The sequence below is a fragment of the Odocoileus virginianus genome, chromosome 3 (assembly GCF_023699985.2).
Source record: "Odocoileus virginianus isolate 20LAN1187 ecotype Illinois chromosome 3, Ovbor_1.2, whole genome shotgun sequence".
In the NCBI taxonomy this organism is placed as follows: Eukaryota; Metazoa; Chordata; class Mammalia; order Artiodactyla; family Cervidae; genus Odocoileus; species Odocoileus virginianus.
In genome coordinates, this window is record NC_069676.1 from 31,697,532 (window position 1) to 31,724,220 (window position 26,689).

At 35.2% G+C, this 26,689-nt stretch overlaps 1 protein-coding gene across 7 annotated transcripts in view; it reads right to left on the minus strand.

Annotated features, from left to right (window-relative positions):
- Positions 1–21,726, minus strand: part of DMXL1 (Dmx like 1) — a 125,010-nt gene extending 103,284 nt beyond the window's left edge. For all 7 annotated transcript variants that reach the window (XM_070465133.1, XM_070465132.1, XM_070465131.1 and 4 more), the window contains exons 1-4: positions 21,635–21,726; positions 9,919–10,044; positions 7,010–7,081; positions 3,982–4,060 (exon numbers count right to left, since the gene is read on the minus strand). In XM_070465133.1, the coding sequence (XP_070321234.1) occupies positions 3,982–4,060; positions 7,010–7,081; positions 9,919–10,044; positions 21,635–21,721 (364 nt within the window). In that variant the 5' untranslated portion in view covers positions 21,722–21,726. The remainder of the gene's footprint in view (positions 1–3,981; positions 4,061–7,009; positions 7,082–9,918; positions 10,045–21,634) is intronic.
- Positions 21,727–26,689: the final 4,963 nt, after the last annotated feature.

The following is a 26,689-nucleotide window of genomic DNA, read 5'->3' on the forward strand; positions in this document are numbered from 1 at the left end:
AACAGAACATGAAAACATGTGAGTTGAAATATATTCCAGAGAATGCTTCATAATCTCCTTATGGTTAAGGCATAAAGCACGTAGTAGACATAAGAAAAGAAGTAAGGTTGGGGGGAAAAAAAGCCATCATATTGTGAAGCATTTTTGAGGTTTGTAAGGAGTTTAGTTTGTTACAAGCAGCTGGGAGTTAAAAGATTTTATATGGAGGGATAGTTTGCAGAGTGGATCTGTATTCTACAAAAAGGGGTCTCAGCTGGGAGGGGGGTGTCAATAGATAGACGTGAAGAGGCATATAAACCTCCTCCAATAACATACATGCAAAAGTTATAGGTATACCATGTGCATTTTTCCAGAGATAACCCATAATTTTCACCATACTTTCAAAACCCCAATACACAAAGAAGGGTAAATATTCTCTATAATTCTAGAGACAGACAAGATTAGGAAAAATATAAGATGCTGGGAAACCTGGTTAAATGACTATAATACATATAGATGGGAAATCATGAGGAACTGAATCAAATATTAAAGTAATAAGCACGGATTTGAAAGCCATTTCAAAAAAACAGAATTTTCAAGGCTTGATACCAAAGAAAAATAGAGAGATACAAGAGCTTTCAAGGATAGATCCCAACTATACGACTTGGATAACCGGTTAGAAGATTGTTTTGTCAAACAAAGAAAACAAAAAGTACAAACTTTGGCCAAAAAGCTGACAATAAATAAGGCATTCATCTTGGCAACTGAAGACTACGGATTTGTATCTCTCTGGAAAGATCACTTTACTTAAAAAGCGAGTCTGTGGCAAAACCCTGACTTTAAACAGGAAATCCCTGTGTCCAAATGCCAACTAAGGTACTTAATTAGTTATGTGAATTGGGTCAAGTTGGGCAACTTCTGAGCCTCAGTTTTCTCACCTATAAAATTAGAAATTTATGTAGAGTTGTTGTAAGAATTAGCTATTATATATATAATGTATCTGGCACAGGCTAGGCACTTAGCAGAAGCTCAACAAACAGTAGCAATTAGGTGGAAAGTCTCATAGATGGATAAAAACAGCCCAGACAGTGCTAACAAGGCATTCCATTTAAATATGGTTATTATTCCACTGTTGAGCTTACCAACAAACACACCTGTTCTTTTTTTGCAGCGATATAATTGACATGTACCATTATATTACTTTCAGGTTATAACACAATGATTCAATATTTGTGTATAGTGTGAAATGACTACCACAGTAAGTCTAGTTAACATTCATCAACACATATGGTTACAATTTTTTTTTCTTGTGATGAGAACTTTTAAGATTTACTCTTTCTCTGCAACGGTTCAAATACACAGTACAGAACTAAGCATAGTTACCATGTCATGCATTACATACCAGGATTTATTTCATAACTCATAACCTTCACCTATTTCATCTACTCTCCCCAACCCCACCCTTCTCCACCCACTACCTCTGACTTCTCAGTATCTGTGAATTCAATTTTGATAAGTTTTCTTTAACATAAAAACTAAGGGTGAAATTAAGGTATTCCCCAAAATTAATAAATTAATATAGAATGCAAAATAATTCACTTTAGTTACAGAATGGAACAAAAGTAGGTAGGGTATATAGTATAATACATTGATTTGAATAGAAAGGACAGAGGTGTGGCTATCACAGGAGGAGAAAAAAAAGCATTAAGTCTAAAATAGTAAATCTTAGGATTTAAGCAAGATGCAATGGTGGGTCTGGTGGCAATACAAAGGTACTACAGTCAGTTTACTAGCATCACTTGAAAAATACTCTTTATATCCAGTGCCTGGCATATACTAATAAGGTATATTCATCAAAACTAAAATACTAATATTTCACTCAATATATTCTAAATCTGTTTATAAATAGTTACAAAGTTCATCTGAAAAAACAATAACAGCTCTCAAATATATATTACAATAATAACCCATTTCTGAACCAAACCTCTAAATTTTAAACTCTTGATTATAAAAAGAAAAATAAGAAAATTTGCTGTGAATTTTAACTAAATCATGATTTAAAAGATAACCATCATGAACTATTGGCAAGTCACTAGAAGATATGTTAAGAAAATAAGTAGTTATCTTCTAACAGAACTTTGTAACGATGATTTCAAAGGAACTAAAATACTATCAATATCAACAATAATATCAATACTACCTTCTGAAGCATTAGTACTTACAGACCACAGGTACAGAAATTCCAAGCAACTACTGAGTCATTACTAAAGAACACTCACTTCAAATAAAAAATGTGTTTATTATAGTTATTCATAAGAGACTTCCAGTATCCAGTTCACTTGCTAACAATATTTTTTATAGGTAAGTACTAAAATACCTTTTTATAGAAAGCATCAAGTACATTCATAGTTAACCATTCTTGATATGTTAAGTAATCTGCTCATGATCACAAAACTTCTACTCATATATATAAACATTTATTGACAGTTTAATATATGATGGGCCCCAGATAAATTACTGAATAAAATAGAATCTAAGACCTTGTCTAATAAAATAAATAATTACAATAAATTGTAGTGCTATCACAGAATAACCATATAATTTATCATCTAAACAGGAACACTTGTGAAAATAAAAGATGGCAGTATTAATAATTATATGAGGACAATAGACATAAACTGGACATGAGGAACCTTATACATAGTAGAGTTAAATAAATATAAAGTGCCCTACTAAATGCCAGATTTGAATCTAGGTTAAATTTTTACTCTTCTCACTATATGTATAAAATACACATACAAGATGCCAGCTAGCAAGCATTAACCTCATGAGATAAAATATTTTAAAACATTGTGAATTTTTAAAATCTGAAATAATCTCTTTATCTTCTAAAATAATTTCACAAGGTTCTGAACTTTGTATTCTAAATTAACACTTTCTTCTCAGCCATTTTACCTACTATACATAACTGCATCTCACATCTGTGTATTCCTTTCATCAGTCACTCACTATGAACTGAGCACCTACAATGATAAAGGCACTGAAACCAGTTATTTCTCATTCAGACGACTGTGAATGCACTTTGCAAAGGTAATTAAAATACAATATTTACCTTCCTGTTCCTCTTGTCTCTGATCATTCTAAGACACTGCTACCAGAAAAATCTGGCAAAATCATAAATCTTAGTTTGCCACTAGCCGCTTTCAAAAGCCTATACATTTTGTACAATTTAAAAGAATTAAGTTATTTAATTATTTACATGGCTGTAAAGGCCTTCCATCTGCTGTATTCTTATCTCTTCACCAGACTCACTCCAGGCACAATGAAGTACTAAGCAGTACCAGAACATATCCTACGCTTGCTTTCTCTGTTCCTTTGCTCACTCTGGTAAACTGGTAAAAACTGCTTGAGGACTGTCTTCATGCAGAAATAGATGCGTGACACATATACACGTTCTCTCTTCTTAGAACTCACTTGTTTTTTCCATCCTCAACCTATCCCTGCTGCCTGGTGGCTCAGATGGTCAAGAATCCGCCTGCAATGCAGGAGGCCAGGGTTCCGACTGGGTCGCAAAGATCCCCTGAAGAAGGGATAGCAACCCACTTCGGTATTCTTGCCTGGCGAACTCCATGGACAGAGGAGCTTGGCAGGCTACAGACCACAGGGTCACAAAGAATTGGACACAAAAGTGACTAACACTTTCACTTTCAACCTATCCCCACCCTATCAAAGTCCATCTACTCTCATGTCAAAAGGCTCCCCTTCAATGAATCTTTGATTCTCCAGAGACAATTAGTGTCTGCTTCCCAAAACAACACATATTCCTACAACAGCTGGACACTATTATGGTGCATATTTTCCTCATTTCAGTATAAGCTCTAAAACTGCACAACTTGTTTTACTTACTTTTGTGTTCTCTATCATTTCACACAAAGCAGAACTGAAATACATGAAAGTAAACAAAAAAGCAAGTATTATTTCAGTTAATCCTTCTTTTCTTACCTGCAGGATCCCAAGTTATATTGTGTGCTATGGAGTCCAGAAAAAATTGGCCACTTTTCTGCCACTGACTATATAATTCCTAAAATTTGAGAAAAAGGTCATTTAGTCTATTACTGGCATCTGTTCTGTCAAGTGTATACACTGACACTAATTATTTTTAATAATACATGTACTCATTCTTTGAGGTATAATTGAGCACTGAGTCATATTTGAAGAGAATAAAATGTTCAGTCTAGTCAAGAAAAATAAAGTGTATGTGATGGAGATCAATGAGAGCATATCCATTCCTGGAAGGTCCAAAAGTCTGTCTTTACTATATTTAGACAATCAATAAGTATCTGCCAACTAGGACAATATATGTATTAACCTCAAAATTTAAAGTTACTATTATTACTTTATTATTATTATAGCTACAAAGGTTTAATTTTAAATGTGTCTCTGCTATCTGAAGATTCCTCCTCTTTTAGTGTTTCACCTTTACCTGAGGGCATATGGTTAAGTGTGAAGATTCAGAATAAGAGAGGTTAACACTGCTCTTATATAAAGGTTTTTCATCCCTTAAAGCAGTATTTTTCAAACTTTTTTAACCCACAAACCAGTAAGAAATACACATTGCACTGTAACCCGGAACACACATATGCATACACATAAATGCAATCTAAGTGTACTCTTAATACATGTGATGAACTCTTAACATTTCTATTCTCTTCCATTTTCTTTTAAAGTCAGGTTGTGGCCTACTAAGTTGACTTCTCTAACCTCTACTAGATTGAGACTCATAAATACTCTCTGAGTGTAGTGGTTCCTATACTTTGGTATGAAAATAATGTGAGATGGTTTACTAAAAACTCAAGACTCTCAAGACCCATGTCCAAATGTTCAGATTCAAAAGGTCCAGGACTGGGCACAGGAATCTGTACTTTAAACCAACATCTCCAAGTGATTTTGATACAGGTGACCTGCTGTGGTCACCTGAAAAACTATGTGGGCTTCCCTGGTGCCTCAGACAGTAAAGAATTCACCTGCGATGCAGGAGACCTAGATTCAATCCCTGGGTTGGGAAGATTTCCTGGAAGAGGGCATGGCAACCCACTCCAGTATTCTTGCCTGGAGAATCACCATGGATAGAGCCTGGAGGGCTACAGTCCACAGGGTCACAAAGAGTCAGATACAACTGAGCAACTAAGCACATTTTGCAGGAATGGTTCTTAATCATCAGAAGACTCCCTCTACAACTAGATGTACAAGTATGCAGGCACAATCCCACAGGTACAGATTTACAATTCCCCAGAGGAGGACCTGGACACACTATCAACTAGTGATTCTGAAGCGCACCTCTTATGAAGAACTACCATCTTAACAGAATATTCCAGAATGTACAAATAAAATAATATTTTTATGAGGCTTTAAAGATTCTCTGATACTATATCTTGGAATTAAAGATTTTGAGAATCTTCAAGTTAACAATTTTTCCATTTGATCCAGTTTTCCCTTTATTCATCAGGCTTTTTTCCCTTGCCCTCTTTGCAAACTCAGAGTTGCTACCAATAAACCAGCCTCTTCTTATTGAATTTTTCAGATTATTATATTAAATGATTATAACTAGTACAAGGGTTATAACTGAAATTCAATTCTACTCTTATAAGTAAAGGCATTTTAACATAACAAACTGATTTTTTAAAGTCAGTTATTTCATTCAACAAATATTTATTGACTAGCATTTGAAATACAGTGGTTTAGAAGGAACAACTACCTATAAAATATGTTTTTAGTACTATTAACTACTAATTCCTAAGGGTATGAGAGCCTCTAACACTGGATTCATAGATGATAATATAAACACAAACAGAAACGAGAGAAGTGTGGATTCTCCTTCCATGAAAGTTTTAAATGGACATCAATTAACCTAGAGAAAATATTTTTCATTAACACAAGGTAAGGAAAAAGAATGCTCACACCTAGAGATCAAGACAACTAGTTTCACTCTTAGATCTATGGCTCAACTGCTGTTTCATTGCTCAAGTCACATATTTTTGAACCTCTGCTGCCTTATTTATAAAAAAGAAATAACAGCTGCCCAACTAAGTCAGAGGGAATTTGTAAGATATTAATAAGCTAAGTGAAAATGAAATGAAAACTATTAAAAAATATATAAGATAAATCTATTATTAACAGTTTAATTTTTCACATTTAACACATTCCCAGTCTTTGAAATCAAGAATAAATAGATGTTAAACAATTTTGGAATTGAGCAAAGAGCCTTTTAAGGCTGACTTGCTTAATATCAAACAGCTAAAGAGCAGCAGATAAATAAACCATTTCTATGACTCCTACTACAATGTTCGTTAGACCACACTATGCTGATCCTCTTTCACAGTTAAAATCAGTAGTTTAACCTTCAGTAGAGGTGAGTAAAATACCCTGGTCTGCTATATTTAAGGGTATCAAAACACACAAAAAATCTACAACATAACCTCAACATTTATAAACTATTGTTTTAAGCAACATTCAGAACTATTCCTTATAAAGAAAAAACATTCACTGACCCACTAACAATTATTACATGATTTAATAAGGGCAAGTAATTAAGTCCAAGGGGTATGTTAAGATTTTGCAATCAAAACTTGTCACTTTAAGAACAAAATATACAAAGAAAAAAGCTATACGAAAGAAGATCATACAAACAAAAAACAAGTGCCACATATGACTGGACAAAGATGTTTGCCACTATTAATAAAGTAACTGACAAATTTCAAGTTGTTGACTTCAAATACTTAATAAAAGAAAAAAAATGACAGACGGGGAAAAAAAAGCATTTAAAGATAATTTAGTAAGCACAATTTAGTATAATTCTACTTCAATGAAACATTTACACATTTTAAAGAAGGAAGCAGTATTTAGCATGTTGTCTTTAATTACAGTGTACAATTAATAACGATTTATGTGACAATCACTCTAATTTTATACTCTTAAAAATGTTCTTTTAATACACATTTCCATTTCTAATAGAAAAAGATAAATTACTGACCAAATTTTTCTTTTGCTTCGGTAGGTTAACTGGTTCAAAAACAGAAATAACATTTCCATAGGATGCTGCAATCTTTTAAAAAGAAAAAAGAAAGAAAACTTATAAATATGTTGTTACTTATGAATCAAAAGAGCAAAGGAAATGAATAGTGTAACTTACAAAATATTCAACACAAAATTTCTTTCACCAATACTTGAGAAAGTCAGTTTTGAGGGTCACCATATCTGGGTCAGAATCCCCAGCACTGTCACTTACTGTATACCAGCAAGGTAATCTCTTTGAACCTCAGTTTCCCTATCTATATTTACAATATGCATTACATTATCTTCCTAGTAGAACTGAGGGTTGAAGTAACATCTGTAAAGCATCTGGTAAAGAACACTAAGTGTTAATTCTCTTCCTCACATAAGAAAATGCATTGATGTATTCCTTATGGAATTTGATGACTTAAAATCAGTTTTTAGGTTATCTGTCCTCAAAAGTTCACAATTCTGTCATGTATATTTAACTTATTGGAGATAAAACTTAGATCCATTCCTTTGTTAACTCTTCAAGAAGTATACTTTTTCAATATTCTATTTTATTTGCGTATCTTTAAAATTTACCCCTTAATCAATGAAAAATAAACCTTGCTGGCTCTGTTTTATTAAGTAGCTACAACTGCAGCCTGAGTGAGTCACAAATGAAGAATATTAAAATATCAGAAATCAGATATATAGGTAGAATGAATGATCAGGAATAAAAATAAGAACATATAACCTAGTGAAGAAGAGTAAGAAATGAGGGTATAACATACATGTGGGAGTGGATATTTTTAAGTGTTCTGAGGAGTTCTGAGAATACAGAAATCATCTACACTGAGTTCATCCAGGAGTGTTTAGTTTGTGCCTTTATGTGTGGCTAGGATTTCGAACTGAATGAGTGTTCAATTTCAGAAACATCGCTTCTAAGCCTTTTGGCTAAGATCAAGTGCAATTTCAGAAACAGGGCACAGTATGAATACAAGTGTAAATATTAAAAGAAGAAAAGTATGTTGGGAGGTGACTGACCATCAGCCCAGCCAGAAAAGAGAATAACGAACATGAGACCAAAAAGGTAGGTGTGAGTGGGTTAAAGAAAGTCTCAAACCAAGGTGAACAACTTAAACTTTTCTAGAGTAATGGGAAATTAAGAACAGTTTAAAGCAAATGATAACAAGTCAAAGGCAGATAAATTTTCTTAGGAAAACTAATCTGGTAGTACTACAAAGATAAAAACAGTAATGATAAAATATTGATGCCTATGGTATCAAAGCACTTCCTTCTAAAAGTTAAACAGAAGTCCCAAACACCAAAACATATAAATTTTCATCTTGGTATCTTAAGGAATCATTTGATTATACTGATACTATCCGTAAAACAAAGGAAATGTACCCTTTATCAGAATGATTATACAACCAAATGACCTCTTTATTCTAACCTGGATTTCATGTAATATAGTAACCCACCAAGCTCCTCTGTCCGTGGAATTCTCCAGGCAAGAACACTGGAGTGGGTGGCCATCCCCTTCTCCAGCACATCTTCCTGATCCAGGGATTGAACCCAGGTCTCCCGCATTGTAGGCAGATTCTTTACCATCTCAGCCACCAGAGAAGCCCATAGTACAGCTTATTCCAAAATGATAATTCACATTGGAAATTACTAAAATTAGATTTCCAACATTAACAAGCCTCATGTGAATCTAGATGGTAGAAGTGAGCTTTCATACAATTAAGATTACAGAACTACAGAACTAGGAGATCAAGCAAAAATGAAGAGAAAGGAAAAAAGTTTCAGGGATTTTTGGCATTCCATAATAAAAATCATTTTTGTAGCATAGCAAGAATGAAAGACATGAACAAAAAAAAAAGACAGATAAGACACCTGCAACTCTACTGAAAGGAAGGGGTATATGAATAACAAAACAAAAACCAGCAGTGCAAAAAAACAGGCAGACTACAAGAGTTGAAATGACTTTATCATGAATATCTTTAAGCTAGGTCTGAAGACATAACTTTTCAGAATGGCAATTTTACTAGGAATGATTAGATTAAAAATAAGGTTGGGACCATTTTGATTTCTCACACAAAACGTTCTAACAGTATCACAGAGTCAAACAATATACTTTAAGTACCTAGCAAAAAAAATTACATTTGCCAAGTTCAGCCTAGTCTAGCTACAACTGTATCTAGGCTTGGTCAACTATGCCTATATGGTGCTATATTAAGCTCTATACTATACTGTTTATAAGTTATAACTCTCCCAACTCTGGTACTACATAGAAACCATATTTAACCTGATGTAAAATCATATAACCCATTTCTTTTGTTTTTGCTGCTGTTTCACTTTCAAGGTAATTTTTTTTCATATGTAAATAGCAGTTGATTAAATTTTTCACTTTTAAAGACTTGGAATAAATAACTTAAAAAATTATAGTGTTTATGTTGATTTTTTTTACAAGGTTTATCCCAAAGTTATAAGGAGATAACCACCTGTTTAAAGACAAAGTAGGACTCTAACAATAATTTCTTTTCAGGAGTTTATTTCTAAATAGACTGAAGTTTATTGTTATTCCTTTCCTTCATTCCAATAAATTTTGAAATAAGTAAGCTTTACATCTACTCCACAGGCAATAAATATTATATCTGGCAACTCATGGAGAAAATTGTGCTATTCAAGATTATACAAGAATAGAATTCTTGACAGTCTCTAAGATACATTTAATTCAGGAATTCTGTTCTCTAGGGTACATCTAGAGAGACAAAGAAATCTGTAGCTACATTATCTTGGAAACACAGTAAGTCTCTAATTCAAAAGGAAATGATACTTCAGAGACTATACTGACAAAAACCATACTCAAAACAAATCTCATATTACCACAAGATTACAAACCTTGCCTTGTTGCATTGAACAATCTACACATCCTACTTGAATATTTCCATGTTTAGCGCCTGGGATTATTTGCAGTCTTTCAAAATCACTTCCCAGTATAACAATGTCACATCCAGATGCATAAGCCTAAAAACAAAACAAAAAAGAACAAAATAAAACAAAAATGATAAAACTGTCAACAAAATATCTTATCATATAAAACACTGGTATTAAATATTATGTTTTAACAGACTAATTTTAAATATTATTTTTTTAAATCTTTATTATTTGAGAATATTTCCCTTACCTCCCATACACAGACCCATCAGTCAGTCCTATCTGCAAAATACATACCAGTTCCTTTCACTTCTTCCATCTTGATTGAATGCTACTGCACTTACCTAAACTAACATAATCTCTCTCCTACATGATTGCTTATACTCTGATCACTTCCATTCTTGCTCCCCTCTATAACTCCTTTCCACACAAAGACAAAAGTGATCTTTTAAAAGTGTTTATTATACCAAGTAATTTTCCCTGATATTAAGTCCCTTCAATAGTTTCCTCATGAACTTGGAACAAAATCTCAATTTCTTACCAATGTCAACGCCCTCAAACTCATCTCAAGCTAGTCTTTCATCCCTTCAAATGGCTCCTGCCCCTATATTACCCTTTTTTCTGTTCCTTGGGCATATCAATCTTTTTCCACCTCAGGGTGGTTTACCTTCCTTCTACCTGCCTGGTCTTTGTCTAACTTCTTTTCAACATTCAGATCTCAGTTCCTGAATATACTCATTTTCTTGCTCCCTCTCCTCTAAAGACTTTCTTTTTCTTCATAGCATATACCACAATTTGTAAATATCTTGCTTGTTTCCCATGTCCATTACTACAAGTGAAAGTCCATGACAAAAAGGCAGGGTTCAAGTTTATCTTGTTCTCTGATCTTAGATCACAGAAGTTCCTTCTATCTAAGAGTACATGACTGTTATCCTAGAATTTATATACAGCATAACTCTGAAAATAAATATCCATCACAAACTATTTTCCATCCTGGTAAATTCTGAAAATCTCAGTAATTCTCTACTTTTCCATCTCTTTTGCATAACACATATACATACACTTTACTTAATGCAAAAAATATTATACTTAATATATGTACTTTATGACCATAAACCCTACCAAGGCCAAAATGGTTCTGTATAAGCTACAAAAAAATATTTAGAAAAGGGATTTGAGAGAACATACAAATAAATCTGCTCACAGTATCAAAAAACTTAGGCCTAAATTGACAGCTTCCAGAGTGGGCTTAATTTTTGACTTCTGATCTAGCGTTCTGTCAGTGGTAGCACAGGAAGCTTAACTTCCTTAGTTAAGCATGCTTGCCTGGGATTTTCCTAAAAAGAATTAGGAGGAATCAAGTGCGGTTCTACTAGTGTCACACAGAGGAAAAAAGTGGCTCAGAAAACAAACAAAAAACCTCATGATGGTCTGCTCACCTCTGTATAAATACCCACGACAGGATCACAAGGCTTGTCACAAGATTATCCTCAAGGATAATTCCAAAAAGCAATTTAAGAAAACTTTTCAATAATGATCCTCTAAAATACCTTAATATTTTAGCAACTGATTTTCTCCTTAATTTTAAATTTTGATAAAATACTGTCACTGTTTACCAAAATATTATATTAAATGCAGAGTGTTTACAATTTAGATTTCCTTCTCACAACACAAATTTTTTTTCAATTTCCATTAGACAGGATATATACATACATATATATATACACACACACACATATAAATATATAAATTTTAATGTGTTCATAACCTCTGCCTTCATGTACTGCAGTTATCTACTTTTAGATATTGTGTTGTACCTATTTTTGTCAATCATGACTAAATTTTCCTGAATCAAGTCTACATTAATCCTGAAGTACCTCACAAAATTACTGCTTAATTAATTAATGTTTAATACAAGTATTGAACATCTTCAGACTTGATAATTGCAAAGTTATCTCAGAAATAGACACCTACCCAACAGAAAGATGCCAACTCATAATACAAATAAACCGTGATCATTCAAAGACTTATCCAGTCCTGGATTACCCTTGCTTTTTTCCTGCTACTGTATCATATTATCACTGCCTGTCAGTTAATTTTTCCTTAGTGACAGTACTAGAAGATGCAAAGCTATCTATTCCTAACTTTGGGAACCAGTGAACCAGTGAAGTTGCTCAGTCATGTCCAACTCTTTGCAACCCCATGGACTGTAGCCTACCAGGCTCCTCCATCCACGGAATTTTCCAGGCAAGAGTATTAGAATGAGTTGCCATTTCCTTCTCCAGGGGATCTTCCCGACCCAGGGATCGAACCCAGGACTCCCACATTACAGGCAGACACTTTACCATTTGAGCCACCAGGGAAGCCCAATTTTGGTAAACTTTTAAGTCAAATAAATGTTATTGATCTTCTCTAGAATATCTCTCTCATTCAGTCTGCCCTTTCTTCTTTCAGGGTTATAACTAGTGGATGGCAATAAACTGGTAAATGAAAACAACAAAAACAACAAAAAAAGAATATAACCAATTGTAGTCCACACTTCATGAGTTGACTATTATCCTTGGGGCTTTATAATTAAAAAAAACAAAAACTCCTGATTTTCTTGACTATAGAATTTTAATTTTTATAGTTTATTTGATAATGTAATTAATTAACCATAAAATGCATTGAAGATTCAAACTATATTTTCATTTTGTTCCGTTTCTCAATCATTTTCAAGAGTATGTAAGTATCTCCTTAAAAATTCTGCTGTGCACAGAATACTGGTTGAATAAACTATAGTACATAGGCACAATGGAGTATTATACAGATATAAAAAGAATGAGGAAGAAACCTATGAACTGACTTGGAGTGATTTCTAGGGGATAGTATTAAGTGAAAAATCAAAAAAACAAGTAGAAAAGGGCTGACTTACTTGTCTTTGCCAGACTTACTTCACTTAGCATAATACCCTCTAGATCCACATATTTTGTCACAAATGGCAAGATTTCACTCTTTTTTATGCTTAATATTCCATTGTGTGTGTATATGAATTGTGTGTACACATATATGGATGAAAATGAATGCATATGTGTATGTGTGTGTATACATGTACATATGTATACATGAAATATAATAATTTCGAAGATCATAACCAGCATCCATTGGTAGATGAATGAATAAAGAAGATGTATATATATACATGTATACACACACACACCTACACATCTTCTTTATTCATTCATCTACCAACGGATGCTAGTTATGATTTCTGAAACTTATTAACATCATAAATAAATCAATCAGAATGGGGGGGAAACAAATGAACTAACTAAATTACAAACAAATACTACATCTACACGGAAAGAAAGAAGGCAGGAAAGAGCTAAGTAATTTATAAACACAGAATTTGACTAACGTATTTTCAGCCTTGGAGAGTGAGAAGGAAAAAACATTGGCACCAAAGTTTTATATATACCAAAGCTATACAAGGACACTACAAGAAAACTACAGGCCAATTTCCCTGACAAATATAGATGCAAAAATCTTCAACAAAATACTAAAAGACTGATTTCAATAGCACACTAAAAAGATCATACACCATAATCAAGCGGTATTTATCTCTGAGATGCAGGATGGTTCCATAAAAGCCATATACAACAAGCTCACAGCTAACACAGTCAATGGTAAAAAGCTAAAAGCTTAGCTTTCCTCTAAGATCAGGAACAAGACAAGGATGCTCACACTTTTACCAATTCTATTCAACATAATATTGGAAGTCCCAGCCAGAGTAATCAGGCAAGAAACAGATAGAAAATGCATTTGAATCAGAAAGGAAGATACAATATTGTCTGTTTTCAGAATACAAGATACTACATATAGAAACCCTGAAGTCTTTACCAAAAAACTTTTAGAGCTAATAAAGTCAGCAAAGTTGCAGAATACAAAATCAACATAAAAAAACAACTGCATTTCTGTACACTAACAATAGACTATTCAAAAAAGAAATTAAGGAAACAATCCAATCTACAACAGCATCAAAAAGAATAAAATACTTTAGAATAACTTTAACCAGGTGAAAAGTCTTGAACACTGAAAACTATCAAGACATAGATTAAAGAAACTGAAGATGACACAAATAAATGAAAAGACGTCTTTTGCTATCAAACTAGAAGAGTTAATATTGTTACAATGTCCATATTACACAAAACCATTTATAGATTCAAAGTAATCTCTATCAAAATTCCAGTAGCATTTTTCACATAAGGAAAAAAAAACCCTAAAGTTCACATGGAACCACAAAAGACCCCAAATAGCCAAAGCAATCTTAAGGAATAACTAAGCTAGAATCACATTTCCTGATTTCAAACTATATCACAAAACTATAATAATCCAAACAACATGGTATCAGCATAAAACCAGACACAGAGACCTAGCAAACAGAGTCATAAGCCCAGACATAACCTACACATATATGGTCAACTAATTGTTGACAAAGGTGCCAAGAATATACAATAGAGAAAAGAGAGTTTCTTCAATAAGTTGACACGGAAAACTGGACATCCCTGTGCAAAAGAACAAAATTGAACCTGTGTCTTACATCACACACAAAAATAAACTCAAAAATGAATCAAAAAGTTAAACTTGAAAAATAAAACTGGAAACAACAAAACTCCTAGAAGAAAACATAGGGGGAAAGGCCCTTGACAATCAGTGATGATTAATTGAACACCAAAAGCACAAGCAACAAAAGCAGTAATAAATAAGACTACACTAAACTGCAAAGCTTCTGCACAGCAAAAGAAACCATCAACAAAATGAAAAGTAACCTTCAAAATGGGAGAAAGTATTTGCAAACCTTATGTGATAAAAAGTTACTATCTAAAATATATAAAGAACTCATAATTCAATAGCAAAAACAATCCAATTAAAAATGGGCAGGGGACTCAAACACACATTTTTCCAAAGAAGATGTACTGCTGTCCAATAGGTACATGAAAAGATGTTCAATATCACTAATCATCAGGGAAATGCCAATTAAAACTGGATGAGGTATCACTTCACACCCAATAGGATGCTATCATCAAAAAGATAAAAGATAAGTGTTGGTAAAAATGTGAAGAAAAGGAATCCTTGTGTACTCTAGGTGAGAATGTAAACTGGCATAGCCACTGTGAAAAACAATATGGAAGAGGACTTCCTTGGTGGTCCATTGGTTAAGAATCTGCCTGCCAATGCAGGAACACAGGTTCGATTCCCCGGTCCACACGATTCCACATATGGCGAAGCAACTAAGCCTGTGGGCCACAACTACTGAGCCTGTGGGCCACAACTACTGAAGCCCACACTCTAGAGTCCAAATGCCACAACTACTGAGACTGCGTGCTGCAACTACTGAAGCCCACGCACCCTAGAGCCCACGTCCACCGTAAGAGACGCCACTGCAATGAGAAGCACATGTACTGCAACTAGAGAGTAGTCCCCACTTGCTGCAAGTAGATAAAGCCCATGCACAGCAATGAAGACACAGCACAGGCAAAAGAAACAAAAACAAACAGCAAACAAAAACAGTACGGAAGGGTCCTGAAAAAATTAAAAGCAAAACTACCATATGATCCATCAGCTCAACTTCTAAGATTATGTCCAAAGATGATGATATCACTCTAAGAGATATCTGCACTTCCATATTCATTTCAGCATTGTTCATAAAAGGCAAGATACAGAAACAGCCTGTGTCCATCAGTGAATGAATGGATTTTAAAAAATATATTTTATACACATACACAGAAACAAAATATTATTCAGTCACACAAAAAAAAACCCTGCCACTTGTGACAACCTTGAAGGCGTTATGCTAAGTCAGAGAAAGACAAATATTGTACATATATATTCCACTTATATGTGGACTCTAAAACATTTTTACTAATAGAAATATTTTACTAACAAAATTGAATGGTGGTTGCCTGGGCTATGGGTGGGAAAATGGGAGATGCTGGTCAAAGGATACAAACTTTCAGTCATAAGATGAGTAAGTTCCAGGAATCTAATGTATAGCAGGGTGACTATGGCTAACAATACTATATTGTACAGTTGAAAGTTACTATTAGAATAAAGCTTTAATGTTTTCATCGTAACAACAAAGTGGTAATTATGTGAGGTAAAGGATACATTAACCTCATTGTGGTAAATATTTCATAATATGTATGTGTATCAAACCATAACTTTGTATACTTTACACAATGTTAATGCCAATTGTATCTCAATAAGGCTTAGGGGAAAATAAAGAGAGAGAGGTGAACCTATACAGATAATCCAAACTGGGTATCATGCAAAAATCACTTGAAATAGATGCATCTTCTTATGGATATTTTAAATAGATTATTAAAATTAATTCAATCACCAGAGTTTATACAGCATGACAAGTTAATAAGCATGTCAGTACACCAAACCAAACTGGGAAAACAAACTTATTTTAAAGTTCATAGCAGCACTGTTTACAACAGCCAAGACATGGAAGCAACCTAAGTGTCCATCAACAGGTAAATGTATAAAGAAGACATGATACATATATACAATGGAATATTTGTCATAAAAAGAATAAAACATTGTCATTTGTAGCGACATGAATGGATCTAGAGAATATCACACTAACTGAAGTCAGGGAGAAAAAAAGACAAATATTGTATGATAGTATTTATATGTGGAATTTAAAAAATTATACAAATGAATCTATATACAAAACACAAACAGACCCACAGATGAAGAAAACAAACTTAAGAGTCACCAAAAGGAAAAGGGAAGGGGACAAATGATAAATAGGAGGATGGGATTAACGGACACGAATGACTAAACATAAAACAGAAAAGCAACAAGGATTCACTGGATAATACAGGGAACAATATTCAATGTCTTATAATAGCCTATACTGGAAAAAGGATCATATATATACACATAAATAAATTCAGATCACTTCGCTGTAAACCTGAAAGTAACTCAACATTGTAAATCAATTACACTTCAATTTAAAAACTTAATGTATTAATAATTCACACATTAATAAAGAAAAAATAAACAAACTTGGGTATGTATGATTTTAAAATAACCCATCTCTTCTAACCTACCTGGCTTTAAATATACTATACATAATATTTTAAACCAAAATCTAAAGAGTTTCATAGATTTTTTTACAAAATAAATGGTTCTGAAAAATTCATTTCAAGGTCCCTTATTATTATTAAAACAATAATTAAAAGAACAGTACTGGTTTATCAAATAAATTGCCATGCTACCCAAGTTTCAAAAGTAATATGCATATATTACAATTGATACACTAGCTGCTTCTATCAACAGATCCGTAATCAGAATAACCTATTACTAAGCAATGAAAATTAAATTGACAAATGAAAGTCCTTTTATTAGGCACATGTAATATTACAATTACTAACTGAAGCTAAACAAGGTGCAAAGAAAAAACTGAGTTCATGTGCATGCTATTTAGCATACAACAAACATGATTTTTAATTTTAAATTTGGCAGACAACTGTCTCGAATATTCTAAATTTTAAAAATTACCCAAGGTCGCAACAGTCAGCATTCTAATATGGAAATCCTGTGATTTCTCTTAACAGTTGGATTTCCTGTTTTCACTGTTTTATTTTAACCAACCATACCAGGTAAATATCCCGAAGAATTTCTTCCTGGTATACTTCCTGGTTAAATGACTTATTTTTGACATACTGTAATTAATATTATTCTCATTTATTAAAACACAACATTAAGAATTCATATTACTTCAACAATTTTAAAGGTACCTTAAAACTATTTAAAATACAATATTTTAAAATAAACCAAATATTTAGTCTAATTTGTACCCATATGGCCTATGAGCACCACAAAAATCATTCTCTCTCCAGATACATACATTATCAAACTTTCCCCTCCTGTATTCTCTCCATTCACATGCTTCTCCAAAAAAAGAACTTTCTATAAAGGCTTCCCTACAGTGAACAAAGCAAAAATTTAAACTAAAGGATGCTTACTACTACAGAAAGTTGAAGGAGAATGCTAATTCAGCCTCCATTTCTCTACCAACATCCAGATAGCTGCAGTCAGTCTTTTGACTTCTAATCTGGGTCCCTTTGGTTGGGAACACTGAGTGGTCCAACACAAAAGACAGTCTGGAGCTATCATTTGTTTGCTATTCCTCATATAGCCAAGTATTTAAATTACAAACTAGAGACAGGAAGTCCTAAATATTAACACAATCTATCTCTTGAAAATTACCTCCCTTTCCATTTCAGTAAAACCACAATTTCAACACTAAGTACAGATAATCTATTACGCTTAAGCACATATCACTAGCATGCACAGAAATATTAGAAAACCAGATCTAACTATGCCTGTTTTTAACTATGAAAAACAAATAAATTTTTTTTTTTTTATAAAAACAAAAGTCATCAACAGATTAGGGCCAGGTGCTCATATACTTTTACTCTAAAGACTGCGGGAAATTAACAAGGAAAAGGGAATGAAGGAAAAATTCATGTAAATAAAGAAAAATTAAAGAATTTTTGCTAATATACCCAAAATTTCTCCTGCTTGTTCCTCTGATATTTAGGGTAAAATGCATAACTGATATTGAAAAAAAACTTTTTAACTTTAATTGAGGTATTTTATTTGAACTCAAATCTAAATGATTAAAAATACTTCTTAAAACTGAAAATTTTAATTACATAGCCATAAGACTTTATTATTATTCATTGATTTAATTAGTATTTAATCTAGGCACTATGAGTTTAGCCTTTATAATAACTGACATTTTTAAGAGTTTTACAGGTACCAAGCAATGAACTTAACAGTTTTTCATGTAACAACCCTATGAATACGCTTTCCTTAGCCTCATTTTACAGATAAGAAAAAAAAGAAACATAAAGAATGTAAAAGAATTTCCCCATGGATTTATCACTAACTGTAAGGACTAGGTTGGAAATCAAATTCAGATTATGATGCTAGTATTAGGTGACACCTGTACTTCAATCACTGTTCTAGGCACTAACAATGAAACTTTGGAAGACATACACAAGGCAACATAGGTTACTAATAAAATGAAAGTGCAAATAAAGTGCTTTGAAGTGTAACAGACACGGTCACTGCCTACTAGAAGTTTTCCTATTAACAGAAAAGTCAAAATAGTTGGATGCCAGTTTAAGTAGCAAAAAAAAGTGTCTCATATATACTAACTATATTAGAAATGTCATATTTTAAAATCTAGAATCCATGAGAAATGACACTCATTTTAATTTAAAGCCTGTCAGGCTATATTCAGAAAACAGGATCTCATCTCTTGTAATCTTTTAAAACAAGAACAAAGAAGTTATCTGCAAACATGCAAAGAGAGGAATTACAAACATTAAATCTGTCTTTAGAGAAGGTATACTTTAACAGGAGAAACAAAATAATTCTTCAAGTGGGCCCATAAGAGGAAGATTTCATGTCTCTAGGTGAAGTAAAACTGGAATTTAGGGAAAGATTTTTAGTCTGCACATACCATCTACCATTAATGTTTTCTCTCTATGGAAAAAAAAAGCCAAAATCAAAAGAGGTTAAAAACAAAATTCAAGGAGTAAACAAGAGGCTCTACTTTTTAGAAAAGAGGATAATTTCAAGAGAGATTAAATTTAAGATGAATATAGTAACCAAAAGACTGAGGGCAAGAAATCTAGTTTATAACGAATCAATTTAATGTTCAAGAGACAGGGTAGATTAGCTGCAAAGGAAAAAAGATGGTTGTTAATAAACTACCGTCAGAATTAGAGAAACCTGGGATCTCTTCATACTAAATAACAACAAAATGTTTATTTTCACCTTATTTACTGCACTGATTCCTGAGATCTGAGAGAAATCTACAGGAGGCTTGGCGGGAGGTGATTAAAGCTTGATCCATGGAAACACACTTTAAAATTCAGTAAACCTGAGCAGCAAGCTTCATGATGGCATAGGATGTTCTTATCTTGGACACATTAAGTCATCTCTCCTTTAAAATAACAGAAGCATTCCCCAAAATTTTATAAACACTTTGGCCACCTAGGTGCATAAATAAGTCAGCATACTGTATATACTTTGAAGTTCACACCACTGCTTACATACTAATAGATTCTGAATGCCTTCTCAGATAAAGTTGTTAACAATTTACATTAGAGGAGCATTCATATAACTTTAGGAGATGTCAGAGAATGAAATGTTACCATCCAAAAATCTCCCATTAGAAAAATTTCCTTAGGATAATCTGCATTTTCTGAACAGCAACAGCAGAAAGCAATGTTCAACTGCTGGGAGACTCCAGTGGCCTTCTACCACCCTGAGTTCACTCTCCTCTTTGAACACTGAAGCAAGGTTAACATTTAGAATTAGAATCTCTAGAACTCCTAGTGTCAAGTGCAATTTAAGGCATATATGAGTCACTCTACAGGGAAGGAACAGACTATTCAAAAGCAAAGTACTTGGTTGGCACTAAAAGCAAAATTCAGATACTAAATGACTACACCATATTAAATAATGATTACTGGGTTCTTTTCTATTATTTATTGACTGACAAATATGACAAAAAATAGTCAAGAGTGGATAAAAAGAAAACCTGGGGTATCTATTAAGCTGTTTAGTTTGCTTCACTGATACATGCAAAATTAAGTAACTTAACCACAACTATTAAGAGATAGCTTAATAACTATTCAAGTTGTAGCAAAAATCATGAGCCCGATAAGTATATTTAGATATGGACTATTATGTGCAATACTGACCTAAAGCTTGAAATAATAACTACAGAAAATTCTTTTAAAAATTAGTTAAGGAAGAAAATGTCAATATTCTGGTAAGATGCAAAAGTCTGGGGCCCTCCTTTCACTATTGGGGAAGACAAATGAAAAACACGACACTTCCATTTAAACTTTAACATGGAACTACTACTACAAATGAAAGAGGAGTTTTACTGGAAAACAGTAATGTAACTTGGTAATTAATACGAACAATCTAAAATAAATAAAAGTCTCCCAGGACTACTACACTCTTAAATACGGAGTGCAAGGATGGCAGGAGTGAACCATTAACAAAAACAGTTTTCTCTTTCCAAAGTTATTCCCAGTGAACTTAAAGAAAACTAAATGAAAAGCACTGTTTTCACTATATTTTTACTAAGCGCTAGTTGTTGACAGCAAACAATTAGTAACTTTTAACCTTTTTTTTTTAAGACACCCACTCTTTTTAACTACAAAAACTTGACCTTAACTCAGAGGAAGAAATGAAACTAATTCCAACTATTCCTAAACTTGACAAAGAGCCTATGGACGTGGGCAATAAACCACCCCCCCCCCAAACACACACACATATTACACAGCAACGACATTGTTAAACCACCCCAACCAAAAGATGTCAGATTAAAACTTGAAAAAATCCTACAAAACATTCTAGCTTCCGAGTGTAGTCTCTGTAAACATCAAGTAGCTCAGTGACCAAAGTGCTGTTGCCGCCTCCGTTCTCAAAGGCCAGGTCGGCCGACCCTAAAAAGTCGGGACCTCCCCCTGGAACGTGGGCGACCCCCGCAAGGGCGACGAGGTTTTCTGGGCCTCCGCCCGCTGCTCTGGGCCGAGACCGGCTGACTCAGGGGCGCGGACTCGCCACGGGCGACGAGGGAGCTTCCCTCACTCACCGTGAAGCGCTGGTCGCCGACGCTGCCCACCGAGAAGCAGTGATCGCCGGGATTCACGGCCCCGGTCAGCACCTGGTGCAGGTTCATGTCTGCGCCTCAGTCCAGCAACTGACGTCGTGTCCAGCTCATGCCCGGGGTCAGCGGTCGCTTCCCTCCCTCTTTCCTTCACGGGCGGCGGCCGTTCTGCAGCGACAGGCGCCAGAAGCCGGAGCCGCTCAGCTGCGGCCCGCAGCTCATCCCGAGCCCCGGCCTGCGAGGCCCGGAGGGGGCGGGCCAGCGAGCGGGCGGAGCGCCGCGCTCGGCCGCGCACCTGTCACTGTCCACGCGGGCCCAGGTGAAGCTCTGGGTCGACCCAGCGGCCGCGACCCCTGGCCGACTCACCGGCCAGGAGGGCCACGCCGTCCACAACACTTCCCTGAGGTCTGGGTGGCTGTCCCGGACCGAGCCCAAGTGTCGCAAGCAGCACACGATCGTCCTCCCCACCTGACCTGTCCCTTGCAGGCTCCGGTGCCCGCCACCCGCAATGGCCTCGGCGACTACCTACGCGTCGCTAGGTCCCTTTGGCCGAAATATCGCGAGATTCTCGGGGCGAAAAAGGACTACTGCGGTAAAGGGTTCACTTTTTTACCACGGCTGACAGAATAGCAAGAGGAAAACGCCTCTTCGAGGGAGATGTTGGCCAATCCCGAGCTCTAGCCCACCTAAGGCTCCACCCACTGCTGAGGATAGACCAATGTCTTAAAGGCTTGCGGGGGACGCTGTGTATTTGAATGTTCAACGTCAGGAGCCTAGTAAAAACATAAAGAACCTTGGATAAGGTTAAGGGCTGTCAAATTATGCTTTAGGTTACGGCTTATTCTGACTGTTGGACCAGAAAGCTTAAAAGGGAGAAGTGCATTATGAATACACTTGTGGTGGCCTCAGTCCCTGTGGGGACTACAACTCCCAACAAACACCGCTCTTGTGGGCGGCCCGAGAATACTAGTGAATGGGAACCCTGCGGCTTCTCTGACCTGCAAGGTAGTAACTCCGGCCGGACGCGCGTTTCCAGTTGGCTAAAAAGGAAAATAAACACTTGACAAGTGCTAAAATGAGGTGTTTTCACCAAAGTTCAACTTAACATTCGTTTTTAAGTTGTGGTAATAGTAATACTGCACCTGCCCTGCGTTGAGCTGGTGTTTCGGGAAAATTTTAAGAATTCCAAAGTGATTAGTGTCATAATCCCACCTGTGAGATTCAACTCAGTGTGTTTTGACAAACATCTGTTTTTGTCTCCGCCCATGTACCGTAAGCCTCTTAAGAGACAAGCTGTCGTGTATCCCAGTGTCTAGTGCAGAGTGCACTTTACGATCTAGGTGTTCAGTAAAGGGTAAAAGAGTGATGTAAATAAAAGAACTTCCCAGTAAAAAAGGTGGTCTCCTGATGCGAAGAACTGACTCATTGGAAAAGACCCTGATGCTGGGAAAGATTGAAGGCGGGAGGAGAAGGGGACGACAGAGGATGAGATGGTTGGATGGCATCACCGAGTCCATGAACATGAGTTTGAGTAAGCTCCAGGAGTTGGTGATGGACAGGGAGGCCTGGCATGCTGCAGTCCAGAGGGTCGCAAAGAGTGGGACACGACTGAGAGACTGAACTGAACTGAACTGAAAACAGTTTTGATTTTTATACCCTTTTCTGGTGGTAAAACAAACAAAAAACTCTTCACACTAGTAGTTGGATGAGGAGAGTACTGGTAATTTTATTTATTTTTTTGCTTTCCCTAAGTTTTTTCCAATGTACATATACTTTGTTTTGCCATTTTAAAAGTTTACTTTAAAAGTAAGTTTAAGAAAAAAAATATTTAAAAAGTAGATATATGTATTTATATAACTGATACACTTTGCCATAGGGCAGAAACTAATGCAACATTGTAAATCAACTATAGTAAAAAATATTTTTTTAAAAAGTCTAAAAGAGCCATCTCCCTTTTTTAAATTGGAAAGATGTAAATGAATTCCATTATTTATACCAGTCTCCTCATAAAAATGAAGGACTTAAAATTTAAATTGTCTTAAAAAATACTATCTTATTGAGGTGTAACATTTTGTTATTTAATTATTAATTCAGATTTTATTTAAAATGCCTTTAAGTTAATTTTATATTTTAGATCTTAAATCGAGATTTTTCTGTTTCATATAAATTCTGTATCTAGCCCAAAGTTTAGCACGTTTACTCGCTCTATTCTGCCTATCATCTGGTTTTAAAAGGCATACTTTAAAAAGTACATAATAAAAGATTAAAAGAATGAAATTAAGGGACCTAGTAGTTAGAAAATCTGAGATCTACTCTTGATCTCTCATTTGCTGTGTGACCATGGAAAATGTCTCGTTAACTTTAAGACCATTTTCCTCATCTGTAAAATTAGCAAGAGTAACTTGTTTATCAACAATATTTTGCCTGGCATTTTTATTCCTGATAAACATCTGTTAGTTTTTATTAAATTCCTTCATCCTTAGAAATAGATGGAATTTGACTCCTGCCGTAATTACTCATTTAGACGAGTAACTTAATCTCTCTGTGCTTTACTTTCCTTATCTGTAAAGTGGGGATATCAATACACCTTCTTCTTATGATTATCATGAAGATTAAATGAACACAGTGTTTAGTACATAGGCAGAATTTAATAGATGTTAGTTATTTTTAATATTTTTTAGATTTTTGACTATTTGAAAGCCTTTATTGATTTTGTTACAATACTGTTTGATGTTTTGGTATTTTGGCCATGAGGAGTCTTAGTTCCCCAACAGGGGATCAAACTCATGCACTGCAGTGGAAGGCTAAGTCTTTCCCCCACAGGGAAGTCCCTATTATTATTATTACTATTATTAAATAAACCTAACCTTTTGACATATTTTTTCTGAAGTGTTCCGTATAGTGTCAAACCTCAGTCCAAATCAAATTTTTCGGTGATGTCTGAAATGCCATAAATGTTCTGAGGCTATCTTGGCCTGTATCCAAACCTATGGGACTATAGTGCAACAACTAATGAAAAGTGAGGGTATTCCTTTGCCTCTTATTCAGAAAAAACCTGCCCATTAAACACCCTATCTTTGATGTACAGCAGATGAACTGTTTCAGTGAAACAGGTATATCCTTGTACTGTATTTATTCCACTACAACTAAGACCTACTGTCTGATTTTATACAGTCCTTGAACTGAGAATGTTTTTTACATTTTCTAATGGTTGAAAAAATTCATAGAATAAATATATTTCTTGATGCATAAAATTATATGAAATTCCTATGTTCCTAAGTAAAATTTTATTGGAACACAGCAATGCATAGGCATTGAGGTATGGTCTATGACTGCTTTCACACTACAACTGCAGAGCTGAATACTTTCAACAGAGATCATATATCCTGCCAAGCAAAATATTTACCATTTGGGCTCTTAGAGAGAAAGTTTGCCAACCCCTAATGTATAGGAAGGATCCTCTACTGCTCCATGATCTCTGAAAAAGTTTTTGCTGTCCGGAATGGTTGTTGTACTGAATGATAACTCAGCTTAATTAGTAAAACATTTCGTGTTGATGATTACACAAGCATCTTTAAATCCCTTGGTAAAGGAAATGGCAACCCACTCCAGTATTCTTGCCTGGAAAATTCCATGGACAGAGGAGTCTGGTGGGCTACAGTCCATGGGGTCACAGAAGAATTGGATACCACTGAGCAGCATGCACACACATTGTCTCCCTGGGTCCCCAGTATTTATCATAGCACAGAGTAGATACCACTAATAGTTGAACGCAAGAATGAATATAGACAGGATCTGACTTACATATATATATATATGTATAAGAGTCCCTAAAGACTACCTTGGAGAATTTTCCTAAGTAAGCTCTTTGCTTTCAAATTGCTGCTCTTCATAGATCACCCAGTAATGTCGCTCACCTCCCTTAACAAAGCTCTATTCAATCCAAAATCCAGTCCTAGCTTCTTATGCAACTTGAGCGTAACTCTGACCTTGTGACAAAATTAGTTAGATAAGGAAATGGAAGAATGGAAGAGATGAAGGTAAATTATGTATGTCTGCCTTTTATCCTCCCTTCGCTTTCCTCTTCTGCCCAGAGGCCCCAAATCCACCTCCTAACAAGAAGTCCAGGGGAATTCTTGAATCGAATTATTTCCTGAACCGTAATTGAATTTTCTCATTCTGTCCTTTGAATACTCAAAGGCTGTGTACCTTTATTTATTTATTTTTTCCCTTTAGTTCCTTTCACTCCTTTTCCCCCCTGTGATTTCTTTAGTTTTTTTTTTTTTTCTCCAGCTTTATTTCTAAGAAACAAAAGAGGAAGGATGCTTCTGAAAAGGGAAGTATTTCTTTAAAAAAAATTCTGCTTATTTTGCCTTATTGCTAGCAGCAGAATCTCTTAGAAAACCAAAGTACTGTGGTTTCAAGGACTGGCAGGCCGAAGAGGAGTCTATGCTCTCTTTAGTTCTAGTCTTAAAAGAACAGGAGGACTTCTATCAGACTTAAGGAGTGGTGACAGTGTAAAGAAAAGCAAACAGGCTAAACTCTGAGATTCTTGTGGGGGAAGGAAAGGAGCATATAGGAAGTGAGCTTGGATGGAGAAGTAATCATGCCTCTTTCTCACCAGCTTCTTTACTAAAATTCCTGTCATTCCCCTCCTCTCTGCCACCCTTATCCTCAGTTTAGTTCAGTCACCTCAGTCATGTCCGACTCTGCGACCCCATGGACTGCGTGCAGAACACCAGCTTTTCTGTCCATCACCAACTCCCAGAGCTTGCCCAAACTCATAGCCATCAAGTCAGTGATGCCATCCAACCATCTCATCCTCTGTCGTCCCCTTCTCCTCCTGCCTTCAGTCTTTCCCAGCATCCTAAACTCATCGATATAAATCTCTTTCCTCCTAGGACCCGTGCCATGGGAGCCGCCAAGAAAGTCTTCTATCCCATAGTCGACACCCAATAGATAAGGGTGTAAGGGTTAATATCTCTGTTTTACAAATGAAGAATCCTGAACTCAAATTAAATAACTTGCCGAGAGTCATAT